The sequence below is a fragment of the Panulirus ornatus genome, chromosome 5 (assembly GCF_036320965.1).
Source record: "Panulirus ornatus isolate Po-2019 chromosome 5, ASM3632096v1, whole genome shotgun sequence".
In the NCBI taxonomy this organism is placed as follows: domain Eukaryota; kingdom Metazoa; phylum Arthropoda; class Malacostraca; order Decapoda; family Palinuridae; genus Panulirus; species Panulirus ornatus.
Window position 1 is genome coordinate 18,957,780 of NC_092228.1, and position 18,732 is coordinate 18,976,511.

The 18,732-nt window shown below is 41.6% G+C and overlaps 1 protein-coding gene across 6 annotated transcripts in view; it reads right to left on the minus strand.

Annotated features, from left to right (window-relative positions):
• Zir (dedicator of cytokinesis) overlaps positions 1–18,732 on the minus strand; it is a 304,369-nt gene that overhangs the window by 36,117 nt on the left and 249,520 nt on the right. For all 6 annotated transcript variants that reach the window (XM_071661769.1, XM_071661767.1, XM_071661771.1 and 3 more), the window contains one exon: positions 1,565–1,831. In XM_071661769.1, the coding sequence (XP_071517870.1) occupies positions 1,565–1,831 (267 nt within the window). The remainder of the gene's footprint in view (positions 1–1,564; positions 1,832–18,732) is intronic.

Sequence of the window (18,732 nt, forward strand, 5' to 3'; positions counted from 1 at the left end):
CACATCCATCCTCCTGAGCACAACTCTATCCATAGCCCACGCCTCGCAACCATACAACATTGTTGGAACCACTATTCCTTCAAACATATCCATTTCTACTCCTCAAACATACCCATGTCTACTCCTTGTAACCTAGACTTTTCCACAGCAATACTACTCACTCCCAGTGCATTTCCTCTTTTGTATGGGCAAGCCAAAGATGCAACCCTGATGCCTGTACTAATTAATTCTAGATAACCATGAGTTATCAAGCACTGCTTTGCTTTTGACAAAAAAAAAATCTAAAAGCAAAACTTTTTGGTTCAATGTCTTTATAATTAAGAATTCAAGCATTTATTTTTTTTACAAAGAGCAAAGTCTTTTAAAACCAAATTTCTCAGAGACATTAGTCCACATCAAGGACAGGCACTGAATATAAAAAGGGCAAGGGAAATGAGGGATAAGTAATAGAACAAGTGCATAGTTTCTGAGGAACTGCAAAGCTTACCTATTCAAAAGGGGACAGCTTTTGATGATTAGGAAGGGTATGATAAAGGGGAAAAAATCCAAATTTTAGCAGTAGGGGGAAAACAGACATCATAACAGCCAAATCTTGAGTTAACAAAAACCATACCACAGAGGTTATGCAACACTATGGGTTACTGAGTCCTGTATGGCAACCTGTAACACTGATGAGTATTACCACAACATTCTGATCAATTACTAAAGACTTTACAGGATGCCTTTTGGTGATTCCCAAAGTAATTCATAATTGCCTATTGTGAACAAAACAATACTGATATAAAGGAAGTAAAGGGAATGTGTTTCGATTTCTTTTCTCTGAGATTCATGTATCAAATACTCTCTTGTATATGTATCACTGCCTAACAGCATGCTTCTAGTAGCTACCAGACTGACATGTGCTGAAAAGTTTGCTTTTTGATCTTGATACATTTTTTTGCTGATACTGCCATTGAGACACTGTCCTTAAATCCTAAAAGTAAAATAAGACAAGAGAGTTACAACAGTTCAGTATTATGAGATGATACTCTGTATAGGATGCCAGACTTCATATGGCACTTCATCCTGCACCTAAGAGACAGCAACTTTTGTGTGGCAAAAGTATTATAGATGCTGGAACACTGTTTTCCACTTCCCTCTTGTCTTTCATAACACTTATCCTATACACTATCTCAAAGTGGATTAACTAACCCCAACTGTTTGCCATGAACCTACTTCAGAGGTGAGAAAATCTTCACCCTTAACATTTTAACACATATATTTTTCAACATGCTTACAAAAGATAAGGTTTCACAAATGAACCCTAAAAACATATTTAACAATAAAATGTGAGAGTAAGGGGGGAAGAAAAATCTAGTAGGGAGTCTATGAAATTCTGCTAAGGTACAGGTTATGACAATGGATGAAAACAAACTAGTATAATGTGCACTATCTCTTACAAATAAAATGCTCATCTGGTACATTGCTATAAAATGAATTAAAATAAAAAATACACCATAAGGATTTTATGTGTCCTTTTAATATTACAAGGAAATAACACATGAAATAAAATTCTATTACCTACCTCTAATCTATGCGAGATCTCAGGTAGCTTTGTCAACATAGGTTCCTTATATATAAATTCCTCTCCATCCAAATCTCCAAATTTGGATCCATAGAATCCTACACGGAAGTATGTGCCAAATACTCTTCTTCCCTCAAGAGCATCAATCTTGGTAAATGCATCTTGGAGTTTGGAGTATATGTTAATGAGCTTTTTCCAGTCTCTATTCTTTTCAGCAATAGGAGTTAGGACTTTATAAACTTCATTAAGGCACTCAAACATCCCAGCCTGAAACATTTTATATCTACATATAAAACAGAAATATAAGAAGATATTACAAAACATATTCTTAATATTCACTTAAACAAAGAAAATCTCTCTGGAAGTTTTGTGTGGGATGCCTTTTGTACAAAGGAGAAAAAAGTACATAAGTCAACTCTTCACTGCAGGTGGGGCATATACACCCTGATACACTTTATTTTCTTCTGAATGTGGCTGAGGCAGATATGACTTGGCATTTTTCTTTCTGTTCATTACAGGTATGGTATATATAGACAGTAGCCATCAATGCTTGTAGCAGTGTCTTATGCAATGTTTCCTGAAAAAACAGTTTATGTATTTCAAACACTGGTCAGTAAATGCGGGCATGTCAAGTAAACCTGTATATGAGCTGTACCCTCATTTCATGCAATAATTCTTGAAGCTGTATAAATCTGATGTGATACAACATATTAGTGGTGAAAACCCCTAATAAATATATTTGTATGTATCAAAACTTACATATATACCACACAACTCACGAAATATTCCTGAAAATACTCATAGAGTACATTAGACACCTGGCAGTGGAGTAGCATAAACTAAGGAGTGTGTGTCTCATGTATGTGATTTCATCTAAAAAATTATCTTCTAATTAATCAAATAACAAGTTGATGGAGATATGTTTTTAGAGTATTTGATAATATCCTGCATACAAAATGTTCTGAGATATCAAGACTGCTGCAGTGAAATGGTTGAAACGAGGAATACCTCACAGCTAACTGACTCCCCATTACAGTATTTTTTGCCTCTATAATATTCATATTTTTTTTTCTTTGTCGCTGTCTCCCGCGTTTGCGAGGTAGCGCAAGGAAACAGACGAAAGAAATGGCCCAACCCACCCCCATACACATGTATATACATACGTCCACACATGCAAATATACATACCTACACAGCTTTCCATGGTTTATCCCAGACGCTTCACATGCCCTAATTCAATCCATTGACAGCATGTCTACCCCGGTATACCACATCGATCCAATTCACTCTATTCCTTGCCCTCCTTTCCCCCTCCTGCATGTTCAGGCCCCGATCACACAAAATCTTTTTCACTCCATCTTTCCACCTCCAATTTGGTCTCCCACTTCTCCTCGTTCCCTCCACCTCCGACACATACATCCTCTTGGTCAATCTTTCCTCACTCATTCTCTCCATGTGCCCAAACCATTTCAAAACACCCTCTTCTGCTCTCTCAACCATGCTCTTTTTATTTCCACACATCTCTCTTACCCTTACGTTACTTACTCGATCAAACCACCTCACACCACCATTGTCCTCAAACATCTCATTTCCAGCACATCCACCCTCCTGCGCACAACTCTATCCATAGCCCACACCTCGCAACCATACAACATTGTTGGAACCACTATTCCTTCAAACATACCCATTTTTGCTTTCCGAGATAATGTTCTCGACTTCCACACATTCTTCAAGGCTCCCAGAATTTTCGCCCCCTCCCCCACCCTATGATCCACTTCCGCTTCCATGGTTCCATCTGCTGCCAGATCCACTCCCAGATATCTAAAACACTTTACTTCCTCCAGTTTTTCTCCATTCAAACTTACCTCCCAATTGACTTGACCCTCAACCCTACTGTACCTAATAACCTTGCTCTTATTCACATTTACTCTTAACTTTCTTCTTTCACACACTTTACCAAACTCAGTCACCAGCTTCTGCAGTTTCTCACATGAATCAGCCACCAGCGCTGTATCATCAGCGAACAACAACTGACTCACTTCCCAAGCTCTCTCATCCCCAACAGACTTCATACTTGCCCCTCTTTCCAAAACTCTTGCATTCACCTCCCTAACAACCCCATCCATAAACAAATTAAACAACCATGGAGACATCACACACCCCTGCCACAAACCTACATTCACTGAAAACCAATCACTTTCCCCTCTACCTACACGTACACATGCCTTACATCCTCGATAAAAACTTTTCACTGCTTCTAACAACTTGCCTCCCACACCATATGTTCTTAATACCTTCCACAGACCATCTCTATCAACTCTATCATATGCCTTCTCCAGATCCATAAATGCTACATACAAATCCATTTGCTTTTCTAAGTATTTCTCACATACATTCTTCAAAGCAAACACCAGATCCACACATCCTCTACCACTTCTGAAACCACACTGCTCTTCCCTAATCTGATGCTCTGCACATGCCTTCACCCTCTCAATCAATACCCTCCCATATAATTTACCAGGAATACTCAACAAACATTTTTTTTTTTTTTTTTTTTTGTCGCTGTCTCCCGCGTTTGCGAGGTAGCGCAAGGAAACAGACGAAAGAAATGGCCCAACCCACCCCCATACACATGTATATACATACGTCCACACATGCAAATATACATACCTACACAGCTTTCCATGGTTTACCCCAGACGCTTCACATGCCTTGATTCAATCCACTGACAGCACGTCAACCCCGGTATACCACATCGCTCCAATTCACTCTATTCCTTGCCCTCCTTTCACCCTCCTGCATGTTCAGGCCCCGATCACACAAAATCTTTTTCACTCCATCTTTCCACCTCCAATTTGGTCTCCCTCTTCTCCTCGTTCCCTCCACCTCCGACACATATATCCTCTTGGTCAATCTTTCCTCACTCATTCTCTCCATGTGACCAAACCATTTCAAAACACCCTCTTCTGCTCTCTCAACCACGCTCTTTTTATTTCCACACATCTCTCTCACCCTTACATTACTTACTCGATCAAACCACCTCACACCACACATTGTCCCCAAACATCTCATTTCCAGCACATCCATCCTCCTGCGCACAACTCTATCCATAGTCCACGCCTCGCAACCATACAACATTGTTGGAACCACTATTCCTTCAAACATACCCATTTTTGCTTTCCGAGATAATGTTCTCGACTTCCACACATTCTTCAAGGCTCCCAGAATTTTCGCCCCCTCCCCCACCCTATGATTCACTTCTGCTTCCATGTTTCCATCCGCTGCCAGATTCACTCCCAGATATCTAAAACACTTCACTTCCTCCAGTTTTTCTCCATTCAAACTCACCTCCCAATTGACTTGACCCACAACCCTTCTGTACCTAATAACCTTGCTCTTATTCACATTCAACAAACTTATACCTCTGTATTTTGAGCACTCACTCTTATCCCCTTTGCCTTTGTACAATGGCATATTTAGGATGTGCAATCAAAAAGTTATAATAGGAGAAAACCTAGTAATTTCAACTCATGAGCAAATACAAATGTCCAGTAAGAATGAAAGGGACTTGGAAGTTGAGATCATCCTAACCTGTTGTCAAAGTCACCCATAAGGAGAACAGTTCAGGATACAAAATGTCTGGCACATATTAGAATACTAGCAAATGCATGGGATTCAGAAAGCTGCTTTTCTCCTAAATAAGGCCAAAACTAGAATATGCTTCTCAAGTTCAGTTATTGCCAAAAAATGTTACCAGAATTAAGACAATCAATTTACAGGAAGAAGCTAAAGGCCTTAATTTTGCCTTTTATGGAAAAGAGATGTGTGAGGGGTGACTTGATCACAACCTTTAAATTCTAAATCTATACTGATGGTGTAAACAATGAACAGTTCTTAGCTCTTTAAAAGATGCAGGAAGAGAACAACTGGAAGACATATCATGAAATTAAGCTGTCAATGGACTGAACGAGGGCATGTGAAATGTCTGGGGTAAACCATGGAAAGGTCTGTGGGGCCTGGATGTGGATAGGGAGCTGTGGTTTCTATGCATTACACATGACAACTACAGACTGAGTGTGAATGAATGAGGCCTTTTTTGCCTGTTTTCCTGGCACTGAAGCAGGTGGTAGCGATGCTGTTTCCTGTGGGGCGGGGTAACACCAGGAATGGATGAAGACAAGCAAGTATGAATATGTACATTAGTATATATGTATATGTGTATGTATGTATACATTTATGTTGATATGTATATGTAAGCATATGTGCATGTATGGGCATTTATGTATATATATATGTGCATGTATGGGCATTTATATATATATATATATATATATATATATATATATATATATATATATATATATATATATATATATATATATTTTTTTTGCTTTGTTGCTGTCTCCCGCGTTTGCGAGGTAGCGCAAGGAAACAGACGAAAGAAATGGCCCAACCCACCCCCATACACATGCCTTGATTCAATCCACTGACAGCACGTCAACCCCGGTATACCACATCGATCCAATTCACTCTATTCTTTGCCCTCCTTTCACCCTCCTGCATGTTCAGGCCCTGATCACACAAAATCTTTTTCACTCCATCTTTCCACCTCCAATTCGGTCTTCCTCTTCTCCTCGTTCCCTCCACCTCCGACACATAGATCCTCTTGGTCAATCTTTCCTCACTCATTCTCTCCATGTGACCAAACCATTTCAAAACACCCTCTTCTGCTCTCTCAACCACGCTCTTTTTATTTCCACACATCTCTCTTACCCTTACGTTACTTACTCGATCAAACCACCTCACACCACACATTGTCCTCAAACATCTCATTTCCAGCACATCCATCCTACTGCGCACAACTCTATCCATAGTCCACGCCTTGCAACCATACAACATTGTTGGAACCACTATTCCTTCAAACATACCCATTTTTGCTTTCAGAGATAATGTTCTCGACTTCCACACATTCTTCAAGGCTCCCAGAATTTTCGCCCCCTCCCCCACCCTATGATCCACTTCCGCTTCCATGGTTCCATCCGCTGCCAGATCCACTCCCAGATATCTAAAACACTTCACTTCCTCCAGTTTTTCTCCATTCAAACTCACCTCCCAATTGACTTGACCCTCAACCCTACTATACCTAATAACCTTGCTCTTATTCACATTTACTCTTAACTTTCTTCTTTCATCCATCCCTGAGGCATCAACCAGGAATGTCAATCTGGTTCACGAAGAATTGACACCTCCTCGAAGGCTCAGAGTGGGGTGCCTAAATGTGTGTGGATGTAACCAAGATGTGAAGACCCTTACTGAAAAAACAATCACTCTTGAAGTAGAACCTTCAGACACAATTGAAAATGTGAAGGAAAATAGTGAAATTGGAGAAAAAAAAAAATGTAGCTTAGACATTGAAGCTTATTGATACAGTGGTTAAATTGATGAGAACTGCTATTGACGTTTGTGTAAATAAATTATACATTTCCTTTTTTCCATAGCCAGAGGTTGAACCATTATGTGACATTCATTTTTTTTTTCATTCATTTCAAGCTAGAAGTTTCAGTTTTCTAAATTGTTTCTTACATTTTTCATATGTATATATACGTGTGTGTGTGTGTGTGTGTGCGTGTGTGTGTGTGTGTGTGTGTGTGTGTATATGTATATATATATGTATATTATCCCTGGGGATAGGGGTGAAAGAATACTTCCCACGTATTCCTCGCGTGTCGTAGAAAGCGACTAGAGGGGACGGGAGCGGGGGGCCAGAAATCCTCCCCTCCTTGTATTAACTTTCTAAAATGGGAAACAGAAGAAGGAGTCACGCGGGGAGTGCTCATCCTCCTCGAAGGCTCAGAGTGGGGTGCCTAAATGTGTGTGGATGTAACCAAGATGTGAAAAAAGGAGAGATAGGTAGTATGTTTGAGGAAAGGAACCTGGATGTTTTGGCTCTGAGTGAAACGAAGCTCAAGGGTAAAGGGGAAGAGTGGTTTGGGAATGTCTGGGGAGTAAAGTCAGGGGTTAGTGAGAGGACAAGAGCAAGGGAAGGAGTAGCAATACTCCTGAAACAGGAGTTGTGGGAGTATGTGATAGAGTGTAAGAAAGTAAATTCTCGATTAATATGGGTAAAACTGAAAGTTGATGGAGAGAGGTGGGTGATTATTGGTGCATATGCACCTGGGCATGAGAAGAAAGATCAAGAGAGGCAAGTGTTTTGGGAGCAGCTGAATGAGTGTGTTAGTGGTTTTGATGCACGAGACCGGGTTATAGTGATGGGTGATTTGAATGCAAAGGTGAGTAATGTGGCAGTTGAGGGAATAATTGGTATACATGGGGTGTTCAGTGTTGTAAATGGAAATGGTGAAGAGCTTGTAGATTTATGTGCAGAAAAAGGACTGATGATTGGGAATACCTGGTTTAAAAAGCGAGATATACATAAGTATACTTATGTAAGTAGGAGAGATGGCCAGAGAGCGTTACTGGATTACGTGTTAATTGACAGGTGTGCGAAAGAGAGACTTTTGGATGTTAATGTGCTGAGAGGTGCAACTGGAGGGATGTCTGATCATTATCTTGTGGAGGCTAAGGTGAAGATTTGTATGGGTTTTCAGAAAAGAAGAGTGAATGTTGGGGTGAAGAGGGTGGTGAGAGTAAGTGAGCTTGAGAAGGAGACCTGTGTGAGGAAGTACCAGGAGAGACTGAGTACAGAATGGAAAAAGGTGAGAACAATGGAAGCAAGGGGAGTGGGGGAGGAATGGGATGTATTTAGGGAATCAGTGATGGATTGCGCAAAAAATGCTTGTGGCATGAGAAGAGTGGGAGGTGGGTTGATTAGAAAGGGTAGTGAGTGGTGGGATGAAGAAGTAAGAGTATTAGTGAAAGAGAAGAGAGAGGCATTTGGACGATTTTTGCAGGGAAAAAATGCAATTGAGTGGGAGATATATAAAAGAAAGAGACAGGAGGTCAAGAGAAAGGTGCAAGAGGTGAAAAAAAGGGCAAATGAGAGTTGGGGTGAGAGAGTATCATTAAATTATAGGGAGAATAAAAAGATGTTCTGGAAGGAGGTAAATAAGGTGCGTAAGACAAGGGAGCAAATGGGAACTTCAGTGAAGGGCGCAAATGGGGAGGTGATAACAAGTAGTGGTGATGTGAGAAGGAGATGGAGTGAGTATTTTGAAGGTTTGTTGAATGTGTTTGATGATAGAGTGGCAGATATAGGGTGTTTTGGTCGAGGTGGTGTGCAAAGTGAGAGGGTTAGGGAAAATGATTTGGTAAACAGAGAAGAGGTAGTGAAAGCTTTGCGGAAGATGAAAGCCAGCAAGGCAGCAGGTTTGGATGGTATTGCAGTGGAATTTATTAAAAAAGGGGTTGACTGTATTGTTGACTGGTTGGTAAGGTTTTTTAATGTATGTATGACTCATGGTGAGGTGCCTGAGGATTGGCGGAATGAGTGCATAGTGCCATTGTACAAAGGCAAAGGAGATAAGAGTGAGTGCTCAAATTACAGAGGTATAAGTTTGTTGAGTATTCCTGGTAAATTATATGGGAGGGTATTGATTGAGAGGGTGAAGGCATGTACAGAGCATCAGATTGGGGAAGAGCAGTGTGGTTTCAGAAGTGGTAGAGGATGTGTGGATCAGGTGTTTGCTTTGAAGAATGTATGTGAGAAATACTTAGAAAAGCAAATGGATTTGTATGTAGCATTTATGGATCTGGAGAAGGCATATGATAGAGTTGATAGAGATGCTCTGTGGAAGGTATTAAGAATATATGGTGTGGGAGGAAAGTTGTTAGAAGCAGTGAAAGTTTTTATCGAGGATGTAAGGCATGTGTACGTGTAGGAAGAGAGGAAAGTGATTGGTTCTCAGTGAATGTAGGTTTGTGGCAGGGGTGTGTGATGTCTCCATGGTTGTTTAATTTGTTTATGGATGGGGTTGTTAGGGAGGTAAATGCAAGAGTTTTGGAAAGAGGGGCAAGTATGAAGTCTGTTAGGGATGAGAGAGCTTGGGAAGTGAGTCAGTTGTTGTTCGCTGATGATACAGCGCTGGTGGCTGATTCATGTGAGAAACTGCAGAAGCTGGTGACTGAGTTTGGTAAAGTGTGTGCAAGAAGAAAGTTAAGAGTAAATGTGAATAAGAGCAAGGTTATTAGGTACAGTAGGGTTGAGGGTCAAGTCAATTGGGAGGTGAGTTTGAATGGAGAAAAACTGGAGGAAGTGAAGTGTTTTAGATATCTGGGAGTGGATCTGGCAGCGGATGGAACCATGGAAGCGGAAGTGGATCATAGGGTGGGGGAGGGGGCGAAAATTCTGGGGGCCTTGAAGAATGTGTGGAAGTCGAGAACATTATCTCGGAGAGCAAAAATGGGTATGTTTGAAGGAATAGTGGTTCCAACAATGTTGTATGGTTGCGAGGCGTGGGCTATGGATAGAGTTGTGCGCAGGAGGATGGATGTGCTGGAAATGAGATGTTTGAGGACAATGTGTGGTGTGAGGTGGTTTGATCGAGTGAGTAACGTAAGGGTAAGAGAGATGTGTGGAAATAAAAAGAGCGTGGTTGAGAGAGCAGAAGAGGGTGTTTTGAAGTGGTTTGGGCACATGGAGAGAATGAGTGAGGAAAGATTGACCAAGAGGATATATGTGTCGGAGGTGGAGGGAACGAGGAGAAGAGGGAGACCAAATTGGAGGTGGAAAGATGGAGTGAAAAAGATTTTGTGTGATCGGGGCCTGAACATGCAGGAAGGTGAAAGGAGGGCAAGGAATAGAGTGAATTGGAGCGATGTGGTATACCGGGGTTGACGTGCTGTCAGTGGATTGAATCAAGGCATGTGAAGCGTCTGGGGTAAACCATGGAAAGCTGTGTAGGTATGTATATTTGTGTGTGTGGACGTATGTATATACATGTGTATGGGGGGGGTTGGGCCATTTCTTTCGTCTGTTTCCTTGCGCTACCTCGCAAACGCGGGAGACAGCGACAAAGTATAAAAAAAAAAAAAAAATATATATATATATATATATATATATATATATATATATATATCAAATTTAAAGAGGGAAGTCAGCACCACAAGTAAAGCATCCTCCTCGAAGGCTCAGAGTGGGGTGCCTAAATGTGTGTGGATGTAACCAAGATGTGAAGACCCTTACTGAAAAAACAATCACTCTTGAAGTAGAACCTTCAGACACAATTGAAAATGTGAAGGAAAATAGTGAAATTGGAGAAAAATGTAGCTTAGACATTGAAGCTTATTGATACAGTGGTTAAATTGATGAGAACTGCTATTGACGTTTGTGTAAATAAATTATACATTTCCTTTTTTCCATAGCCAGAGGTTGAACCATTATGTGACATTCTTTTTTTTCATTCATTTCAAGCTAGAAGTTTCAGTTTTCTAAATTGTTTCTTACATTTCTCATATGTATATATATGTATGTGTGTGTGTGTGTATATGTGCGTATGTATGTGTATGTGTGTGTATGTGTATATGTATATATATATGTATATTATCCCTGGGGATAGGGGTGAAAGAATACTTCCCACGTATTCCTCGCGTGTCGTAGAAAGCGACTAGAGGGGACGGGAGCGGGGGGCCAGAAATCCTCCCCTCCTTGTATTAACTTTCTAAAATGGGAAACAAAAGAAGGAGTCACGTGGGGAGTGCTCATCCTCCTCGAAGGCTCAGAGTGGGGTGCCTAAATGTGTGTGGATGTAACCAAGATGTGAAAAAAGGAGAGATAGGTAGTATGTTTGAGGAAAGGAACCTGGATGTTTTGGCTCTGAGTGAAACGAAGCTCAAGGGTAAAGGGGAAGAGTGGTTTGGGAATGTCTGGGGAGTAAAGTCAGGGGTTAGTGAGAGGACAAGAGCAAGGGAAGGAGTAGCAATACTCCTGAAACAGGAGTTGTGGGAGTATGTGATAGAGTGTAAGAAAGTAAATTCTCGATTAATATGGGTAAAACTGAAAGTTGATGGAGAGAGGTGGGTGATTATTGGTGCATATGCACCTGGGCATGAGAAGAAAGATCAAGAGAGGCAAGTGTTTTGGGAGCAGCTGAATGAGTGTGTTAGTGGTTTTGATGCACGAGACGGGTCATAGTGATGGGTGATTTGAATGCAAAGGTGAGTAATGTGGCAGTTGAGGGAATAATTGGTATACATGGGGTGCTCAGTGTTGTAAATGGAAATGGTGAAGAGCTTGTAGATTTATGTGCTGAAAAAAGGACTGATGATTGGGAATACCTGGTTTAAAAAGCGAGATATACATAAGTATACTTATGTAAGTAGGAGAGATGGCCAGAGAGCGTTATTGGATTACGTGTTAATTGACAGGCGTGCGAAAGAGAGACTTTTGGATGTTAATGTGCTGAGAGGTGCAACTGGAGGGATGTCTGATCATTATCTTGTGGAGGCTAAGGTGAAGATTTGTATGGGTTTTCAGAAAAGAAGAGTGAATGTTGGGGTGAAGAGGGTGGTGAGAGTAAGTGAGCTTGAGAAGGAGACCTGTGTGAGGAAGTACCAGGAGAGACTGAGTACAGAATGGAAAAAGGTGAGAACAATGGAAGTAAGGGGAGTGGGGGAGGAATGGGATGTATTTAGGGAATCAGTGATGGATTGCGCAAAAGATGCTTGTGGCATGAGAAGAGTGGGAGGTGGGTTGATTAGAAAGGGTAGTGAGTGGTGGGATGAAGAAGTAAGAGTATTAGTGAAAGAGAAGAGAGAGGCATTTGGACGATTTTTGCAGGGAAAAAATGCAACTGAGTGGGAGATGTATAAAAGAAAGAGACAGGAGGTCAAGAGAAAGGTGCAAGAGGTGAAAAAAAGGGCAAATGAGAGTTGGGGTGAGAGAGTATCATTAAATTATAGGGAGAATAAAAAGATGTTCTGGAAGGAGGTAAATAAAGTGCGTAAGACAAGGGAGAAATGGGAACTTCGGTGAAGGGCGCAAGTGGGGAGGTGATAACAAGTAGTGGTGATGTGAGAAGGAGATGGAGTGAGTATTTTGAAGGTTTGTTGAATGTGTTTGATGATAGAGTGGCAGATATAGGGTGTTTTGGTCGAGGTGGTGTGCAAAGTGAGAGGGTTAGGGAAAATGATTTGTTAAACAGAGAAGAGGTAGTGAAAGCTTTGCGGAAGATGAAAGCCGGCAAGGCAGCAGGTTTGGATGGTATTGCAGTGGAATTTATTAAAAAAGGGGGTGACTGTATTGTTGACTGGTTGGTAAGGTTATTTAATGTATGTATGACTCATGGTGAGGTGCCTGAGGATTGGCGGAATGCGTGCATAGTGCCATTGTACAAAGGCAAAGGGGATAAGAGTGAGTGCTCAAATTACAGAGGTATTAGTTTGTTGAGTATTCCTGGTAAATTATATGGGAGGGTATTGATTGAGAGGGTGAAGGCATGTACAGAGCATCAGATTGGGGAAGAGCAGTGTGGTTTCAGAAGTGGTAGAGGATGTGTGGATCAGGTGTTTGCTTTGAAGAATGTATGTGAGAAATACTTAGAAAAGCAAATGGATTTGTATGTAGCATTTATGGATCTGGAGAAGGCATATGATAGAGTTGATAGAGATGCTCTGTGGAAGGTATTAAGAATATATGGTGTGGGAGGAAAGTTGTTAGAAGCAGTGAAAAGTTTTTATCGAGGATGTAAGGCATGTGTACGTGTAGGAAGAGAGGAAAGTGATTGGTTCTCAGTGAATGTAGGTTTGCGGCAGGGGTGTGTGATGTCTCCATGGTTGTTTAATTTGTTTATGGATGGGGTTGTTAGGGAGGTAAATGCAAGAGTTTTGGAAAGAGGGGCAAGTATGAAGTCTGTTGGGGATGAGAGAGCTTGGGAAGTGAGTCAGTTGTTGTTCGCTGATGATACAGCGCTGGTGGCTGATTCATGTGAGAAACTGCAGAAGCTGGTGACTGAGTTTGGAAAAGTGTGTGGAAGAAGAAAGTTAAGAGTAAATGTGAATAAGAGCAAGGTTATTAGGTACAGTAGGGTTGAGGGTCAAGTCAATTGGGAGGTGAGTTTGAATGGAGAAAAACTGGAGGAAGTGAAGTGTTTTAGATATCTGGGAGTGGATCTGGCAGCGGATGGAACCATGGAAGTGGAAGTGGAAGTGGATCATAGGGTGGGGGAGGGGGCGAAAATCCTGGGGGCCTTGAAGAATGTGTGGAAGTGAGAACATTATCTCGGAAAGCAAAAATGGGTATGTTTGAAGGAATAGTGGTTCCAACAATGTTGTATGGTTGCGAGGCGTGGGCTATGGATAGAGTTGTGCGCAGGAGGATGGATGTGCTGGAAATGAGATGTTTGAGGACAATGTGTGGTGTGAGGTGGTTTGATCGGTGAGTAACGTAAGGGTAAGAGAGATGTGTGGAAATAAAAAGAGCGTGGTTGAGAGAGCAGAAGAGGGTGTTTTGAAGTGGTTTGGGCACATGGAGAGGATGAGTGAGGAAAGATTGACCAAGAGGATATATGTGTCGGAGGTGGAGGGAACAAGGAGAAGAGGGAAACCAAATTGGAGGTGGAAAGATGGAGTGAAAAAGATTTTGTGTGATCGGGGCCTGAACATGCAGGAGGGTGAAAGGAGGGCAAGGAATAGAGTGAATTGGAGCGATGTGGTATACCGGGGTTGACGTGCTGTCAGTGGATTGAAGCAGGGCATGTGAAATGTCTGGGGTAAACCATGGAAAGGTCTGTGGGGCCTGGATGTGGATAGGGAGCTGTGGTTTCTATGCATTACACATGACAACTACAGACTGAGTGTGAATGAATGAGGCCTTTTTTGCCTGTTTTCCTGGCACTGAAGCAGGTGGTAGCGATGCTGTTTCCTGTGGGGCGGGGTAACACCAGGAATGGATGAAGACAAGCAAGTATGAATATGTACATTAGTATATATGTATATGTGTATGTATGTATACATTTATGTTGATATGTATATGTAAGCATATGTGCATGTATGGGCATTTATGTATATATATATGTGCATGTATGGGCATTTATATATATATATATATATATATATATATATATATATATATATATATATATATATATATATATATATATATATTTTTTTTGCTTTGTTGCTGTCTCCCGCGTTTGCGAGGTAGCGCAAGGAAACAGACGAAAGAAATGGCCCAACCCACCCCCATACACATGCCTTGATTCAATCCACTGACAGCACGTCAACCCCGGTATACCACATCGATCCAATTCACTCTATTCTTTGCCCTCCTTTCACCCTCCTGCATGTTCAGGCCCTGATCACACAAAATCTTTTTCACTCCATCTTTCCACCTCCAATTCGGTCTTCCTCTTCTCCTCGTTCCCTCCACCTCCGACACATAGATCCTCTTGGTCAATCTTTCCTCACTCATTCTCTCCATGTGACCAAACCATTTCAAAACACCCTCTTCTGCTCTCTCAACCACGCTCTTTTTATTTCCACACATCTCTCTTACCCTTACGTTACTTACTCGATCAAACCACCTCACACCACACATTGTCCTCAAACATCTCATTTCCAGCACATCCATCCTACTGCGCACAACTCTATCCATAGTCCACGCCTTGCAACCATACAACATTGTTGGAACCACTATTCCTTCAAACATACCCATTTTTGCTTTCAGAGATAATGTTCTCGACTTCCACACATTCTTCAAGGCTCCCAGAATTTTCGCCCCCTCCCCCACCCTATGATCCACTTCCGCTTCCATGGTTCCATCCGCTGCCAGATCCACTCCCAGATATCTAAAACACTTCACTTCCTCCAGTTTTTCTCCATTCAAACTCACCTCCCAATTGACTTGACCCTCAACCCTACTATACCTAATAACCTTGCTCTTATTCACATTTACTCTTAACTTTCTTCTTTCATCCATCCCTGAGGCATCAACCAGGAATGTCAATCTGGTTCACGAAGAATTGACACCTCCTCGAAGGCTCAGAGTGGGGTGCCTAAATGTGTGTGGATGTAACCAAGATGTGAAGACCCTTACTGAAAAAACAATCACTCTTGAAGTAGAACCTTCAGACACAATTGAAAATGTGAAGGAAAATAGTGAAATTGGAGAAAAAAAAAAATGTAGCTTAGACATTGAAGCTTATTGATACAGTGGTTAAATTGATGAGAACTGCTATTGACGTTTGTGTAAATAAATTATACATTTCCTTTTTTCCATAGCCAGAGGTTGAACCATTATGTGACATTCATTTTTTTTTTCATTCATTTCAAGCTAGAAGTTTCAGTTTTCTAAATTGTTTCTTACATTTTTCATATGTATATATACGTGTGTGTGTGTGTGTGTGTGCGTGTGTGTGTGTGTGTGTGTGTGTGTGTATATGTATATATATATGTATATTATCCCTGGGGATAGGGGTGAAAGAATACTTCCCACGTATTCCTCGCGTGTCGTAGAAAGCGACTAGAGGGGACGGGAGCGGGGGGCCAGAAATCCTCCCCTCCTTGTATTAACTTTCTAAAATGGGAAACAGAAGAAGGAGTCACGCGGGGAGTGCTCATCCTCCTCGAAGGCTCAGAGTGGGGTGCCTAAATGTGTGTGGATGTAACCAAGATGTGAAAAAAGGAGAGATAGGTAGTATGTTTGAGGAAAGGAACCTGGATGTTTTGGCTCTGAGTGAAACGAAGCTCAAGGGTAAAGGGGAAGAGTGGTTTGGGAATGTCTGGGGAGTAAAGTCAGGGGTTAGTGAGAGGACAAGAGCAAGGGAAGGAGTAGCAATACTCCTGAAACAGGAGTTGTGGGAGTATGTGATAGAGTGTAAGAAAGTAAATTCTCGATTAATATGGGTAAAACTGAAAGTTGATGGAGAGAGGTGGGTGATTATTGGTGCATATGCACCTGGGCATGAGAAGAAAGATCAAGAGAGGCAAGTGTTTTGGGAGCAGCTGAATGAGTGTGTTAGTGGTTTTGATGCACGAGACCGGGTTATAGTGATGGGTGATTTGAATGCAAAGGTGAGTAATGTGGCAGTTGAGGGAATAATTGGTATACATGGGGTGTTCAGTGTTGTAAATGGAAATGGTGAAGAGCTTGTAGATTTATGTGCAGAAAAAGGACTGATGATTGGGAATACCTGGTTTAAAAAGCGAGATATACATAAGTATACTTATGTAAGTAGGAGAGATGGCCAGAGAGCGTTACTGGATTACGTGTTAATTGACAGGTGTGCGAAAGAGAGACTTTTGGATGTTAATGTGCTGAGAGGTGCAACTGGAGGGATGTCTGATCATTATCTTGTGGAGGCTAAGGTGAAGATTTGTATGGGTTTTCAGAAAAGAAGAGTGAATGTTGGGGTGAAGAGGGTGGTGAGAGTAAGTGAGCTTGAGAAGGAGACCTGTGTGAGGAAGTACCAGGAGAGACTGAGTACAGAATGGAAAAAGGTGAGAACAATGGAAGCAAGGGGAGTGGGGGAGGAATGGGATGTATTTAGGGAATCAGTGATGGATTGCGCAAAAAATGCTTGTGGCATGAGAAGAGTGGGAGGTGGGTTGATTAGAAAGGGTAGTGAGTGGTGGGATGAAGAAGTAAGAGTATTAGTGAAAGAGAAGAGAGAGGCATTTGGACGATTTTTGCAGGGAAAAAATGCAATTGAGTGGGAGATATATAAAAGAAAGAGACAGGAGGTCAAGAGAAAGGTGCAAGAGGTGAAAAAAAGGGCAAATGAGAGTTGGGGTGAGAGAGTATCATTAAATTATAGGGAGAATAAAAAGATGTTCTGGAAGGAGGTAAATAAGGTGCGTAAGACAAGGGAGCAAATGGGAACTTCAGTGAAGGGCGCAAATGGGGAGGTGATAACAAGTAGTGGTGATGTGAGAAGGAGATGGAGTGAGTATTTTGAAGGTTTGTTGAATGTGTTTGATGATAGAGTGGCAGATATAGGGTGTTTTGGTCGAGGTGGTGTGCAAAGTGAGAGGGTTAGGGAAAATGATTTGGTAAACAGAGAAGAGGTAGTGAAAGCTTTGCGGAAGATGAAAGCCAGCAAGGCAGCAGGTTTGGATGGTATTGCAGTGGAATTTATTAAAAAAGGGGTTGACTGTATTGTTGACTGGTTGGTAAGGTTTTTTAATGTATGTATGACTCATGGTGAGGTGCCTGAGGATTGGCGGAATGAGTGCATAGTGCCATTGTACAAAGGCAAAGGAGATAAGAGTGAGTGCTCAAATTACAGAGGTATAAGTTTGTTGAGTATTCCTGGTAAATTATATGGGAGGGTATTGATTGAGAGGGTGAAGGCATGTACAGAGCATCAGATTGGGGAAGAGCAGTGTGGTTTCAGAAGTGGTAGAGGATGTGTGGATCAGGTGTTTGCTTTGAAGAATGTATGTGAGAAATACTTAGAAAAGCAAATGGATTTGTATGTAGCATTTATGGATCTGGAGAAGGCATATGATAGAGTTGATAGAGATGCTCTGTGGAAGGTATTAAGAATATATGGTGTGGGAGGAAAGTTGTTAGAAGCAGTGAAAAGTTTTTATCGAGGATGTAAGGCATGTGTACGTGTAGGAAGAGAGGAAAGTGATTGGTTCTCAGTGAATGTAGGTTTGTGGCAGGGGTGTGTGATGTCTCCATGGTTGTTTAATTTGTTTATGGATGGGGTTGTTAGGGAGGTAAATGCAAGAGTTTTGGAAAGAGGGGCAAGTATGAAGTCTGTTAGGGATGAGAGAGCTTGGGAAGTGAGTCAGTTGTTGTTCGCTGATGATACAGCGCTGGTGGCTGATTCATGTGAGAAACTGCAGAAGCTGGTGACTGAGTTTGGTAAAGTGTGTGCAAGAAGAAAGTTAAGAGTAAATGTGAATAAGAGCAAGGTTATTAGGTACAGTAGGGTTGAGGGTCAAGTCAATTGGGAGGTGAGTTTGAATGGAGAAAAACTGGAGGAAGTGAAGTGTTTTAGATATCTGGGAGTGGATCTGGCAGCGGATGGAACCATGGAAGCGGAAGTGGATCATAGGGTGGGGGAGGGGGCGAAAATTCTGGGGGCCTTGAAGAATGTGTGGAAGTCGAGAACATTATCTCGGAGAGCAAAAATGGGTATGTTTGAAGGAATAGTGGTTCCAACAATGTTGTATGGTTGCGAGGCGTGGGCTATGGATAGAGTTGTGCGCAGGAGGATGGATGTGCTGGAAATGAGATGTTTGAGGACAATGTGTGGTGTGAGG